Source organism: Pan troglodytes, chromosome 1, assembly GCF_028858775.2.
Source record: "Pan troglodytes isolate AG18354 chromosome 1, NHGRI_mPanTro3-v2.0_pri, whole genome shotgun sequence".
NCBI lineage: Eukaryota > Metazoa > Chordata > Mammalia > Primates > Hominidae > Pan > Pan troglodytes.
This window is the reverse complement of record NC_072398.2, coordinates 42,862,201-42,877,660: the sequence shown is the minus strand read 5'-3', so window position 1 is coordinate 42,877,660 and position 15,460 is coordinate 42,862,201. Positions and strand designations below refer to the sequence as shown.

The 15,460-nt window shown below is 42.3% G+C and overlaps 1 protein-coding gene across 10 annotated transcripts in view; it reads left to right on the top strand.

The window, feature by feature from the left end:
* The window catches only part of SRGAP2 (SLIT-ROBO Rho GTPase activating protein 2), a 254,673-nt gene that overhangs the window by 1,896 nt on the left and 237,317 nt on the right, over nt 1-15,460 (top strand). For all 10 annotated transcript variants that reach the window (XM_009441369.3, XM_009441368.3, XM_001163967.5 and 7 more), the window contains exon 2: nt 99-707. In XM_009441369.3, the coding sequence (XP_009439644.1) occupies nt 641-707 (67 nt within the window). In that variant the 5' untranslated portion in view covers nt 99-640. The remainder of the gene's footprint in view (nt 1-98; nt 708-15,460) is intronic.

Genomic DNA, 15,460 nt, shown 5'->3' with positions numbered 1-15,460 from the left:
CAGGGCGGGCTCGGAACGACGTCCCCTACCCCACCCCCGCCGCGATTAGGATCTGCGCTCTGGCTGATCGCCCCCTCCCCCTTTTCCTGCATTTACAGGCAAGTGAACCGGAGCAAACGACTTCCGATCCAGTCTGCGCTGTTGCGGCTCCCGTTTGGGATTTGATTTGCAGCATCTTTGAGCCTCTACGACAAAAAACCGCGAAGCACGCCCAGCCCTCCCCCGGCACCCCGAAAAGCACCCACTCCCTCCCGGGGACACAGCTGGGCGCGTCCACACCCCCGCAGCCCCACACCATGTTGTGCGGAAGGACTTCCACTCCCCGCCTGTGTCGTTGATGTCAGACCCCAGGCCAGCCTCCGGGCGCTGCAGTTCTCCCGGCTAATGCTGAGGCTGCGGCTCCGGCTCTAGCACAGGCACCAGCCGCCGCCGCACCCGGCCCCAGCGCCCACCGTCTGCATGTGCCCGCCGTAGCCGTCTGCCCAGCCCGCAGCCCGCGCTCCACGGAGCGCTGGAGACCACCGTGGGGGGCCCCTTCTGCCCTCGAGAGAAGCGGTCTTGGAGGTATTGATTTAGGTGATTGGATTTTTTCCGTGGATCTATCAATTCACAATTCGAATTTGGAAGAAAGAAGGAAAACATGACGTCTCCAGCCAAATTCAAAAAGGATAAGGAGATCATAGCAGAGTACGATACTCAGGTCAAAGGTAAGGGCTTTGAAAAATAGCACACTGCAAATGCTCTGTGGACTGGTGAGGCGTGTATTTCCACGGTGATTTGCAGGTTGTTCATTTCTTTGGGTGGAGCAGATGGGGGCAGGCCGACCCCAGAGGTGGTTTCATAGATGGGTCTGAACCTCTAAAGGATGGGCAATGCCAGGGGGCCATTGACACTGGAAAGGAATTTTTGCAGTGGGCTGTAGGAGTATCTTTGTGGGGCTGACCATGATTTTGGCAGCCCTTTCCCCCAAGCCGGACAGGGTGGGGGGAGGGGCAGGAGGCTCTTAGAGAAAGGCAGTTTGCCTCCGGTTCTCTGGGTCAGGTTTCCTTGAAAGACAACTGAAATCTGACAGGTGTTTGGACATTTGTTTCAGAGATCGAAGAGGAGTCCAGACAGAAAGGCAACCTTGGGAAGGTGTACCATTTGGAGAGCCTTGGGAGAGGCGGGGTTTTTCGGATGCACTATATTAAAACATGAGATTTGCTATGGCATTGGCACCAAAAGTCCATTGCCACCTTGGGTGTACCTTGTACCTGCCTGGTCTCTGGTCCGCCTGCATACAATCAGAGATCAGAGAATAAGGCCACCCACGCCCGGTCTCCGCCCTCACCTAAATCTGAATAGAGTTGGGAGGATGTTAGGGTAGCCGGTTGGTGCTGATTCTGGAAAATGGGAAGACATAATTGTTTAACCCTTCTGTGCTGTGGCCCTCTGCTCCGGAAGACATGCTTTTAAAGCCCCATTTCCCTCTCCTGAAAAATGTGAAGGGTAAAGCAAAATGTGGACTAGGAGAAACCAAGTGACCTGTCTTCTCATCTAGTGGACTGACTTGACTCATGAATAAGAGCCCTTACTCAGATAGCGTTTTTTAAACCAGCAATTCCCATAGGAGGGGTTCCTGCCTGTTAAAGAGCTGCAGCATGTGTTTGTGCAAGGCACTGTCCCTTCCTGGTCAGTCACTGGAAAGAGCCATGTGGCTCCAGCCCATTGAGACCTTAGCTGGGGAGTGGAAGAGGTGGGTGGCCTTGAATGTTACACCACATGGTTGGAGCTCTGGGTTTTCCTTTGTTTCAGAGTACAGAGGGAGGGGCCCCTCCTTTCCCTGCACCAGTGCAAGGAGACCTTTTCCTATCAGAGAGGACTTGGGAAGGGCCATGGCTCCCCTCTAATGATTGCTGGGGGGTGGGGGTAGGCGTAGAGTTTGAAATGGGCAGCTCCCTTATCTCTTGGAAGGTTGGAAGGTAGTCTGAAGTCCTCATTGTACCTACAGGATCTTTTTTATGTCATTAGTTTGGTCAGTGCTGGAGGTGCCCTAAGGGGCCTTCTATCCACTTGGCTGCAAATATTGGTAGGTTTATTACAGAGATGGGGGAGTTGACTGATTGATAGCTTCAGTTGAACTGGGATTGAGAGAGGTGTGGTTGTGAGTTATAATTGAGGTCTTGGCCTCTTGTCACTGTTCATAATCCAGGCCTGTTTTTGTAAACAATAGGCCACTGGCCTCCGTGTCCTGTCCAGATGCATTGCATTTGCTCTTGGAATCCCCCCTGCAGTTTTAACCAGATATGTCTTTTTTTTTTTTTTTTTTTAACACATCCTATTCTTAAACTGTTGCCATCGGGAGTGTTAATAACTTTGATCTTCCCAGATTTCTCTCCAGAAGCACGCCATTTGACTAAGGTGCAAAGTGACTTTAAATGTTTATTTTTTGGAAGGTTCAAGGCTGATAGGTGTTAATAGAACCATATCTGCCAATTTCTTATTGGCAAAGGATTTCTCAAGAGTGTCTCAAAATTAAACACTTTGGATATTTACAAACACTGCTCATTGAGATGATGTAATGCAGTCGGCTATTTGGGTTCTCTCTTCAACCTTGCCACAAACAGACTATTTTGCTTTGCTCTGATATTTTCCCATTGATACTATTCAGGATCATAGAATTTTATAGGTGGCTGAGCATGATGTCTTACTCCGAGAAGGTGCCTGATGAATGCTTATGGAACTGATTTGAATAGTTTAGTCCTTCATTTTACAGCTGAGGAGAATACAGAGAACTGAAGAGGCTTGTCCAAGGTCACACAGCTAGATGGTGGCAGATCTGAAACTAGAAGCAGATTTACCAACTCTCAATTCTCTATTCTGTATCTTTACTATGAAACATCATCTGACCAGGGTGGAAAAAAATAAAAAATTCTTAAGGAGCCCAAATCTGTCAATGAATAATAGTAGTAATAATGATAATGATAATAGATTACATTTTGGTTGCTCATTATGTTCCAGTCAGTCCCAAGTGCTTTAAATGAATGGTCTGGTTTAATCCTTACCTCAACCCAGGAAATGGGTATTATTGTCACCTTCCATTCACCATATAAGGAAACTGAGGCTTAGAGAGGATGAGAAGCCCTTCCAAGGTCACACAGCCAAACCATGGCAGCTTGACTTCATTCCTTTATTCATTAACTATTTATTGAGTGCTTGCTGTGTGTTCTGGCGATTGGCCATACAGCTGTGAAGAAGAAAAAGTCTCCACCCTCGTGGAGCTTATATTCTGGAAGCTGGGCTCTCTATGGAACAGCGCAGAATTTGGAGACAAAGGGCCTGCGATCTGGTTTGGCTCTGCCCCCCACTAGCTAGAAGCCCTGGGTCAGAATTATTATGAGTGTCAGCTTTTTATGTGTTATATGGGACTCATGGTGCTGCCAGACTTACTTCTCTTACAGATGCCAAGATAAAAAGAAAATTGCTGTAACAGCTATGCAGTTTGGTTTGGTTGTTAAGTGCAATTTTTAGAGTCAAAGTGATTCAGGTTTAAATCTTGGTTCTGCCAGTAGCTAGCCTTTCGCTTCGGGCAAGTTACATGATTTGTCTGAGCCTCAGTTTCCTTATTTGGAAAATAGGTAAAATAAAATAGATTTCCTAAGATAGTAGTGAGTTGTTGATGAGATATATAAATTATTTAGAACAGTATCTTGCACTTGTAAGTGCTCAATAATGGTACGGTCTACTTCTCTGTGAGCCTTTCTTTTGCTGAATTGGGCTGACTATTGAGGCTGCATTGCATATTCACTCCCAAAGTGCCAGCTATTAAATGATAGGAAATAAGTAAGGAATGAAACTTGAGTTCTAGCTTAAGTTCATTTAGTCGTAACAAAAGATCTTGGGTCAGTCACTTAAACCCTCTGGAAATCAGTTTCTTTTTCTGTCAGTGAACAAGTAAACTAATTATTGGCCACTGTGGTTCGGCCTGTCTTTGACCAGAGTCCCAGGTCCTGTTTTTTCAATCAGAATTGTTTGAGTCAAATGGACTCTAAATGGGACCCTCATCTCATGGGACCCTTTCTGGGACCCTCTCTATCCCTTGATTTTTGCCTCCCTATAAACCACCTGCTTGCATGTGCCCTGAGGAACTCCTGAGGCTTCAGCCCCAACCCTACCCCAGAGTGGTTTTATGAGGGGTGTGCCTCCTTAGTCAGCCTGCCTTGTAGTGTCTTCTTAAAAACCATCATTGTTTCTGGTTTGTGGGTGCCCAGATTCCTTGGAAAGTTCATGCCTCTCAGTGTCTGACTTGAAAGCAATAATATTCTTAGTCTTTTTACATAGCTCTTTCCAATTTACAATGTGCTTTCATATGTAGTTGTCCCTCAGTATCCTCAGGGGATTGGTTCAAGGACTACCCCCACTTCCCCCAGGATACCAAAATCTGCAGATGCTCAAGTCCCTGATAAATAATGGTGTGGTATTTGCGTATAACCTATGTACACACATCCTTCTGTATACTTTAAATCATCTCTAGATTACTTATAATACCTAATACAGTGTAAATGCTATGTAAATAGTTGTTATACTGCTTTTAAAATTTGTATTATTTTAAATTGTTGTATTGGTATTTTTATTGTTTTTTTTTTTTCCTGAATATTTTCCATTCCCATTTGATTGAATCTGCAGATATGGAACCTGTAGGTATGGGGAGGGCTGATGTACATTAATCTCTGGAAATTCTTTACAACCCTGGTCAGATTCATGGTCATAACCTGAAGCCTTTGGCCTCTAGCCTGTTAGCTTGTTGCTGGGATTGGAGCAGCAAAGGTGGTAAGGTGCAGGGCATGGTTACCAGGGTTGTGAATCTGGGTGGTATTTGGGTGAATACACATGACTGTATACAGTCCCAGCTATTGTTCTTTCCTTATTTAAGGCCCTTTTCCTTTACCCTCTCTATACCTTGAGTTTTTACAGTCTCCCAGAAAGCTTGAGATTGACAGTTCATGCAAATATTCCAGAAGAAATAGTCTGAAACAGGGTGGCACTGTATGCTGAGCAGTCACATTTTCTTTCTCGAGAACATTAGGGGTCTTGTCTTTTTTTTTTTTTTTTTTTTTTTTTTAATGTCTTAGGAGAACAGTGTGTGTGCACCACAAAGCTGGAAGTGAAATTTTGTAATTTCCATCTGGAGCATTTTGATAGAAAAAGTGCAGGCCTTTGCCTGGAACAGTTTAACCCTTTCCAGGACCCTTCAAGAGCAGGAGATGAAATTTAAAACTGGAGTCATATTGTGTATGTATATATACTTGGGAATGTTGATGGCTGGTATATAAACAAGCTCTTTCCCTTGGGAGGTCTGAGCAATTTTTCATTCATGCCAACAAAGGTCTTCTCCAAAGCTTCTTTCCTCACAGCTCCCATTCCCCAAGGGAGCTTTAAATATAATCAGTTAATCAGTTTTAAATATAATCAGTTAAATATAGTCAGTTTGAAAAGCTGCAGTAAAACATTTAGTTGGAATCCTCAAGCAGATGCTATCATTTTCCTGCAAGATGATTGAGGGCTCCTGTCCCTTGCTTAGGGGAAAAAACAACAACAAAAAAAGCTACTCTGCAGCAGTAAGGTGAACTCCTGGAAGAAAATGAAACTCTTGGAAACATTCAAGTACCATACTCTGCGTCTTGCAATTGAAAGACCCTAGAGGAAGGTGGTGGGCAAGGAGCCAGGGGATGCAGTGTACTGTGCAAAGAAGCAGTAGTTGGAAACAGTGTTCATGAGGGGTCCTTAGCTTTTTCAATTTCAGGTGTTCTTGGGGAATGAGAACAGAAATTTCCTTTGAAGAAGCCTATCTGGTAATTGTGGCCACATCCGTTATGTATCACACAGGTTGAAAACTTAGACAGGCTCTGATCATTTCTTTGCTATGAGGTGTCCAGAGATGGACCTGGCTGCAGTATGTAGGCACCCTCACTATTAAAATCAGCAGGTACCCAGACCCTGACTCCCATTATTCACTCCAGATAAACTGGGCTACCCAGTGGCACCTGTAGAGTTGTCCTTCCAGAAGTGAGAATGCTTCATGGGAATTGTGCTTACCTTATACCCTTGACCTCTGACAGCTACGTTAGGAAAATATGTCATATTGCAGGGAAAAAGCAGTTGATGTGTAGATTTCTGGTAGTAATAAAATTAACAGTTTTAACCTGGTGTCAGCTCCAGAATTGACTTTTTGGGGAATCTGGGAAAGTTGCCTTGGAAGTTGTTTGGTTTAAAAATAAGTAATAACAGCACTTAAAAGCATTTTAAAAAATTACAAAATTAACACCCTTACTGATTTTACAATAATGTGTAGGAACTCTCATATCTCCCTTACTCTCTGTAATTGTGGTAGAATACACAGGAGATTGACCATCTTAACCATTCTAGAGTACAGTTCAGTAGCATTAAGTACATTCACATTGTTGTGCAGTCATCACTACCATCCATCTAAATGACTCTTTTCATCTTGCAAAACTGAAACTTTATACCCATTAAACAACAGCTCCCTATTCCCTCCTGCCCCTGTCTCTGGCAAGCACCATTGTACTTTGTCTCTATTTGATAACTCCAGATACTGCAGGTAAATGGAATCATATTGTATATATTTTTTGTTACTGGCTTATTTCACTTCCTATAATGTCCTGAAAGTTCATCCATGTTGTAGCATATGTCCAAATTTCTTTCTTTTTTAAGGTTGAATAATATTTAATTGTATGTATATACCCCATTTTGTTTACCCATTCGTTCATTGATGAACACTTGGGTTGTTTCCACCTTTTGCCTATTTTGAATAATGCTGCTGTGAACATAGGTGTAACATAGGGGTGTTCTTTTTTCTTTTTCTTTTTTTTTTCAGATGGGGTCTCACTCTGTCACCCAGGCTGGATTGCAGTGGCTTGATCACGGCTCACTGCAGCCTTGACCTCCTGAGCTCAAGTGATCCTCCCACCTCAGACTCCGAAGTAGCTGGGGCTATAGGCACATGCTACCACACCCAGCTAGTTTTAAAATTTTTTGTAAAGATGAAGTCTCCCTACATTGCCCAGGCTGGTTATTTTTTTTTAAAAGGTACACTATACCAAAGTTTTACAAGCCTGTATATACATTTCTATATAATCACTTGTCCTGATACATTTTTTAAACTTAAGGTTTTAATATGTGCATTAGCTTGTATATTAGTATATTATTAATTATAAAGTTGTACACCTTTTAATAATTACATGAATTACTAAACTTTTACCATATTTTTAATAGCTTTATTGAGATTTAATTGACATTTAATAAATTGCACATATTTAAGGTATACAATTTGATAGGCTTTGACATATATAATACCCATGAAACCAGCACAATCAAGATAGTGAATGTAATCATTACCCCCAAAGTTTCTTCATTATAATGTATTAATAAACCAGTACTATTGGCCAGGCACAGTGGCTCATATCTGTAATCCCAGCACTTTGGGAGGCCAAGGTGGGAGGATTGCGTGAGCCCAGGAGTTCAAGACCAAACTGGGAAACATAGTGGGACCCCATCTTTACAAGAAAAAAAAACAAAAAATAAAAAACTGGCTGGGCACAGTGGCTTATGCCTGTAATCCCAGGATTTTGGGAGGCTGAGGTGGGCAGATCACCTGAGGTCAGGAGTTCAAGACCAGCCTGGCCAATATGGTGAAACTCTGTCTCTACTAAAAATAAAAAAATTAGCCGGGTGTGGTGGCAGGCACCTGTAATCCCAGCTACACGGGAGGCTGAGGCACGAGAATCACTTGAACCTGGGAGGCAGAGGTTGCAATGAGCTAAGATCTCGCCATTGCACTGCAGCCTGGGTAACAAGAGTGAGACTCCATTTCAAAAAAAAAAAAATTATCTGGGTGTGATGGCACATACCTGTAGTCCTAGGCTCTCTTAGGATGATGAAGCAGGAGAATTGCTTGAGCCCAGGAGTTCGAGATTGCAGGGAGCCATGATTGATCGCACCATTGCAGTCTAGCCTAGGTGATAGAGCTAATAATTATGTTATAGAAGAGGCATTAGCTTCAAGATAACTAAGTGAAAGCCTGGTATTAACAAATTTTAGAAAGTAACAAATAAATAATGATCTAAGCTACCCAGATTAGTTTCTGGAAAATTTGTTTAACCAAGACAATCTCCAAGGGAAGTCAGGCTAATAATTGTGTCTCAGCCATTACTCTGCTTTTAGGAGGGAAGGTACAGGATGGAGTGAGAAAGAAAAGAAAAAAAATCATGGCCATGTTAGGAGTGGGCAAATGACAGTGTCTGTTTTCATATAGAGCTGGCTTGGCTGGGTGTGGTGGCTTACATCTGTAATCCCAGCACTTTGAGAGGCCGAGGCAGACGGATCACCTGAGGTCAGGAGTTTGAGACCAGCCTGGCCAACATGGTAAAACCTCATCTCTACAAAAATACAAAAGTTAGCTGGGCGTGGTGGTGGGTGCCTGTAATCCCAGCTACTCAGGAGGCTGAGGGAGGAGAATCGCTTGAATCCAGGAGGCAGAGGTTGCAGTGAGCCGAGATCATGCCACTGCACTCTAGCCTGGGTGACAGAGCAAGCCTCCATCTCAAAAACAAAAAACAAGCAAACGAAAAAATAGATCTGGCTTGAACTAGTCCTAGGGCCTCATGCCTTTTTAGAAGGGGTCACAAATGAGCCAGATGTCAAGGAGAGGGGCTAGGGGCTCCCACTGGAGATCTACTCAAAATGTTCTTAATATGGCTTCTTTCTTCTAATGATTGACTCCCTATTGCCCGCTAAATACAGACCAACTTTCTAAGGTAGACATGAACTTCATTCTCAATCTGACTGCAACCTATTGTTTCGACCACATTTCTTATTTTGCTTTAAGAGGACTGGAAGCCTAACTTGACTACTTACCATTCTTTAAACACATAGACTACTAGCTAACATTTGCTGTCTGTTGTATGTTTACCACTTACTAAGCATTACGCTAAATACTTTATATAGATTATTCCATAATCCCTACTCCAACTTTAGGAAAAAGATGTTACTAGTATCCCATTTTACTGATGAAAAAAGTGAGGTGTAGGACATTCAGTTATTTCCCCAGGGTCTGCAGCTGGTGAATGATGGAATAGGAACCTTGGTTGTCGCCAGAGTCTAAGTTCTTCGTGTTGCTCATGAAATGCCCCTTTTTCGCTGCCCAGTCCCGTATCTTCACCTGTTGAAATCTCATCCTTCTGCTGGGGGCAGTGGATCACCTGAGGTCGGGAGTTCGAGACCAGCCTGACCAACATGGTGAAACTCTGTCTCTACTTACAATGTAGAATTAGCTGAGGGTGGTGGCACTTGCCCGTAATCCCAGCTACTTGGGAGGCTGAGGCAGGAGAATGGCTGGAACCCAGGAGTTGGAGGTTGCTGTGAGCCGAGATCGTGCCCTTGCACTCCAGCCTGGGCAACAAGAGTGAAACTCCATCTCAAAAAAAAAAAAAAAAAAAAAAAAGAAAAGAAAGAAAGAAATCTCACCTTTCTGGTAAAGCCCAACGTTTCTGGGATTCCTTCCTTAATTGCTCTGACCAGAAATAACCCTTCTCTCTATTTCACCCACACAGTGCTTCTCTTAATAGATCTCATATGGCATTGATCTCATACTGCCTTATGTTTGGAATATTTGTATTTCATTCTTTTTTCTTCTACCAGACTTCTGAATGTAGGAATGTTTTGAAGTTGTGTAGTGCAATGCAAAGAATACAGGCTCTGGAACCAGCCCTCAGTTGGAGTCTTGTCAGCATCACCTCCTTGCTGTGTGACCTTGCTGAAGTCACTCAACTTCTGTTCCAAGCCTCCTTTTCTGTGACGTGGAGATAATGAGACCTCCTTTGCTATTAATTGCAGTTGTGTTAAGAGTACTGGCTCAGTGTATGGCAAATATTAAATGCTAAATAAATAGCTTATTATAAGGTCCCTTTAGATAGGAAACGTGTCTGGAAGACTATTGTAGCTCAAATGGTGGCTCTCAGTAAACACTTATTGTCTGTAGTACTAAATGAATAAATGGATGACCTAACTACTACAAATAATCTTTTAGAAATAGTTTAATTGTATCTTGACACTGTATCTTGCACAATGTCACCAGAGTGATTTTTAAAAACTCATTTTTTTTTGCTAACATCGTAGCATAAAAGACTGTTAATATTAATCACTTCCCACTTACCCTGCTTACATTTTATACTGCCTTACAGCTGAACTGCCTCTAGTTTCCTTTCTTTATCATGTTGTGTCATGGTTTGTGCTGTATCCATGCTGTGCCCTCTCTTTGGAATGGGTCCTCTTCCTTGAACCTGTAAAACTTATTCATCCTTTAAAGCAGCTCAGATGCCACCCCTCCAGGAAGCCTTCCCTGCTCCCCTGTGCGGGATCCCAAGCAGGATTCCTCAGCATCTCCCCTTGCCTTCTGCACAGAGTTCATCAGTACGCTCTCAGCATCTCCTCTGCAGTGTCTTTGTACACTCTTGTATTATTGCACTCATCATATTACATTGTGATCTCTTCATTTACATCTCTTTGTTTACAACTCACTGAGCACCTTCAGGAAAGAATGGTCTTTTATTCATTTCTGCATGTCCAGCTCCTGACACATAGTAAGCACCACAATGTTTATAAGTTGAATTGAACTGTCTTCTGAGTTGAGTTTGGATGTGATAGTGCCATGATGGCACGCTTCTGCATTTCTCCCCGACTCCAGTAAGAAATCCATGCCCTATGTTAATATTATTTGAAATTTGATATAGATTAAACTTTGTGAATATATTTGCATTATACAAGGACAAGTACAAACTACATAGCCTTATGGATCCTCCCCCACGGGGGTGTGTTTCTCCTTAAATTTATTGCTGGCACAGCCCTCTTTAGAATCACTGCCCTCTTTAGAGTCACTGCCCTAGAGCTATACTTGCTTTGACCAAATTTCTTCAGTCACATCTCTTACCTTGGAAACCAAGAAAAATGTTAACACTGAAATTCCCGAGAGTTTAAAACAAACATAAGGCTTTCTGTAATTGAAGCAAAAACACATTCTACATTTGTCCAGGATTTATTCACCATTTTAATCAGGCACTGAAAGTCTAAGTTTGAGAAAGTTTGTCTGTCTTGACCTGGAGTTAAAACTGGGTTGACCTGAAAAAGGAACTGTTTTGTTCCTTTTTCAAAGCACGGTGTGGAGAGAGCTATTGCCTGGTTAGAAGCAGCTGTGAGATCTTTGGTAAATGGGGAAGGAGAGGTCCTAAGGAACAAGCAGGAAAATGGTCCCTTATGGTTTTTCAAGTCATTTGGTATGAAATAGCCTTGACCTTATTTATACGTTGTGAATGAATGGTTCTGAACTTGAAATATGTATTCGTGAGGAAGGAAAAACAGTTGGGACATGTTCCTCCATTTTGGTGTATATTTTAGGATATCATCCTTTAGGGAGAAGGCATATTCTCTTTGTTTTTTTTTGTTTTTTTTTGTTTGTTTGTTTTGTTTTCTTAACCATATCTTCTAAATGCATTAATCAGTGGAGAGGTGACCCAGAAATCACTGTGAAAGTTGGGACCTTATCTTTGCTGTTTGAGCCCAGATCTTGCATTTAGAATCATGGCATGGTGGGCAGGATCTGAATACTCTCCCTGGAGAAGATGACCCTGGCAGCCATGGGTGGCTGGGTGGCCAGGGCTCCACAGGAGGACAAAGCACAGAAAACAAAGGGACTCAAGAGCATGAACTGGCCATGACAAGCCATGCCATAAGCTTTAAGAAATATGTCTTGTTTCTGAAGAGTTGGCTGTTGCCAGCTCTTCTCCAAACATTGAAATCCCTTAGAAATCTGCTTCCTTTTCCCATTAGATTTTGTGTGTGCGTGTGTTTATTATTTTGGTAGGTGGTGGAGATACTGCACCAGAGCTTGTCAGATGAGTAAGCTGCTCTTTGGGAAGACATCTTGACTGAGGTACCTATTCTGGAGCAACATTTCTTTTGGGCCAATACAGTACTTTGTTACACGTTGAGCTACAGGATTCTACACAGGCAGAATGATCCTAAGGGAAAGTGCTGGATTGGGAGGCAGAAAGCTTGGGTTCTAGTTTAGCTTTGTCATTGGCTACCATGATTTTGGAGATAACTCACCTAAAGTCTCAAAATCCCTAGTTTCCCTATAAAATCCCTGTAAGATGGGAACAACAATTCTTGGCCCTTATAATAATGATGATGATGATGGTTAGCGTTTATCAAGTGCTTCTTATGTCTCAGCTCTGTTTTAGGTGCTTTACATATATGAACTCATGAATTTCTCAACAGTCCTGTGAGGTAGCTGCTATTATTATCCCCATTTTACAGATGACGCACAATGAGGTTAAATAACTTGCTCTGAAGCACATGGCTAGTAAGTGATGAGGACAGATTGTGAACCCAAGCTGACTTAACACTGGTGCGAAGCTGAAATGAAAGAATTCAGTTGAAACTATGAGATGCTGTACACACTCAGTTGATTGTCCTCATTTCCTAGTAACTTGGTACAATAAAGAATTGATGCAGTGTTTTAAATGTCTTTCTGTTACATACCTACTGTACCTCCCTATGCCTTGGTATTCTCATCTAAAATACTAGGGGTTAAACATTAGAAACTTTCTAAGGTCCTTCCAGCTTTCAGTGTTCATGATTTTTGCTTATTAATATGTTGAAGATCGGCCTGGCTGGGTGGCTCAAGCCTGTAATCCCAGCACTTTGGGAGGCCGAGGCAGGCGGATCACCTAAGGTCAGGAGTTCAAGACCAGCCTGGCCAACATGGTGAAACCCCGTCTCTATTAAAAATACAAAAATTAGCTGGGCATGGTGGCGGGCGCCTGTAATTTATCTTAGCTACTTGGGAGCCTGAGGCAGGAGAATTGCTTGAACCTGGGATGCGGAGGTTGCAGTGAGCCCACATCGCACCATTGCGCTCCAGCCTAGGTGACAGAGCAAGACTCCGTCTCAAAAACAAACAACAAAAAAGATGTTGAAGATGATGATTTGTCCCTTTTAAGTAGACACACTTTGAAGTACAAAAACCATTATGTTCTCTGAATGACATTCTTTCCACCCCCAGAACTTGCCATGCCTGCATGGCTGCTGCACACTTATGGAGGGTAGGCCCCAGGTGGTAGGTAGTACCAGAGTGGCAGCTGGCCTGGAGAGCAGTTGAAGTGATACTTGTTGAAGTATCACGATCTAATAGGAAGATGTGCCTCACAGCTGGAGAAAAATGGAGGGGAGAGAGAGAGTTACTTGATGGGCCTACAGGTGAACTTGTGACTGGATCACTTTAATCAGGATGTTTTAATCAGGATAACTATTAAACTTTGGACTTCCAGTAAGCTCAGAGACTTCTAGAGTTAGAAAATTCCCTGCTGTAACTGGTTTGTGTGGTTTTCCCCATCCATGTTGGTAGGTCAGAAATGGAATTTGTGTAACTCTTAGTATTACAGATATTTATGTTGTTGTGTGCAGTACTTAAATTTAAAAGAAAAAGGAAGTTGATTGATTGTCCTTAATGAAAATTAAAGAAATAAGGAAGTGGGAGGCTCTTAATCTCTGACATCTGGTCTGGGACAAACCTGGGGGAGGCAGTGTGGTTATGGAACTGGTATAGGGTTGATCTAGACATCTGGGTTGTTCGGGAAGTGACTTCAGGCCCTTTTAGGATGTGGAGTGGCCTCTTGCCTCTTACATTGCTCTTTATATATTAGGCCTTTTGTCAACTAAGGATTTCTTTGAGGATTGTGATGAAGCATGCTGTAATGTGGAATTGAAATGTTTTCATGTTTATGTTTGTTTTCCTTTCGCCTAATGAATAGGCTAGTAATAGTCTGTTGTTTTAAATGAGTACTATTAATAATAATGACACCTCATATTTTTATCATTACAGCATTTAAAAAATATCATTCATAGGGAGGAAGAAATGTAGGGTAATGGAGGACCAGCTATGTAATGTTGAAGATGTCATTCCACCTTTGGGATTCTCAGCTTCTCAGCTGGAAAGTGGAAAGATGGATTACTAGTTCCTAGCTTCATGATTTTTAGGACATATGAACAAAAAATGGCTATTGTTAAGTGAGTTGTCACATAGAGTCTAGATGTTGATTATTGTCCTGGGGGAAGGATAGAAACCAGAGAATAGATAGCACAGGTTCTTCCTACTCCCCTCTTCTACTTCTGGTTTAAGGTTTCATCTTTTTTTTTTTTTTCTTTGTTTTCTTCTTAAAGGTTTCATCTTTAAACGACATTAATTAGGCTTTGTGTTTTTAGCCATTTTTAGAGTCCGTTGTGCTGTATCTCCTGATCTCTCTTTTTCAGTGATTTGTGGTTATGTAAGTTATCTCAGTTCTTTGCTGTCAGCAATTTTAAATCAAACATTGAAGCATTTTGGGTAGATGACGTGTTACTTTGATTAATGAGGTTCTTGATCTGGGTATTTTAAGGCCAGTAACAACACAATATGGAAACACCTAATTCTCCTTAAAACTGCAATAGTGTTCTCACTGCCAAAGCTGAAACCGATTTGTGCTGGTTACTTCTTTCTAAGAGTGAATGTGTGCGTATGAGCTTTCTTTTGCTGTTTTGGCCAGGGAATGGGACTGCCAGTCCAGAAAGGCCAGCTCTTCTGGATTCAGTAGCAAAAGAGTTAATCATTAAGCAGAAACAGAAACCTCCCAAGTTTCTAACCTTCTCTTGCGTTAAATCTCCTTACTCTTATTAGAAGAAAAGGCATATGCACACTTATGCATGCGCGTGTGCATGCACGCACACAAACACCATACACACAAATACTCTAACAAAACTTAATGTAAAATGATCTCATGTTTATGAGAGCTGGAATTACTTGGGAGGGATACTTGTGTTCTGCAGGCTTAGTGGGCACGATGTGAAAGCAAGGCTATTTGGCCTGTGGAGATTGAAGATAAGAGCGTGATATGTAATTGAGTAAGAATTCGAAAAATTATCCGATAATGTTAGGAGCAGCAAAGCAACTGCTTGTACTTTTTTATGCTTGAAACTATTTGGAGTAGGAGTGAGGAGCTAGCATTGTTTTCAGGGCATGGGAACCCCCTCCCCACCTCACTAGCCAAATATGTTTGCCTAGGCCGAGAGTGTCAGATCTCTGAGAGATCTTGACAGAGTATTTAAATACATTCTGCCCTCGGACAATTCTTCAGTGTTAATCATTTCAGGAAAAGGGCTGTCAGCTAACCTTTAAAATCCTTTCCAGAATACCACAGCCCACCTTCCCATCTTGTTCCAGTGACCCGATCTATAAATGGTCAGTTCCTTCATTTGCAGAACTTGAAATAGTTTAAAGAAGAGACTTGATGAATTGAACTCATGTTTTTGCTGCTGTGGCCACACCCTCTATACAGACCTTTGCTTCATTTGGGTTCTCAGCAACTTGGGA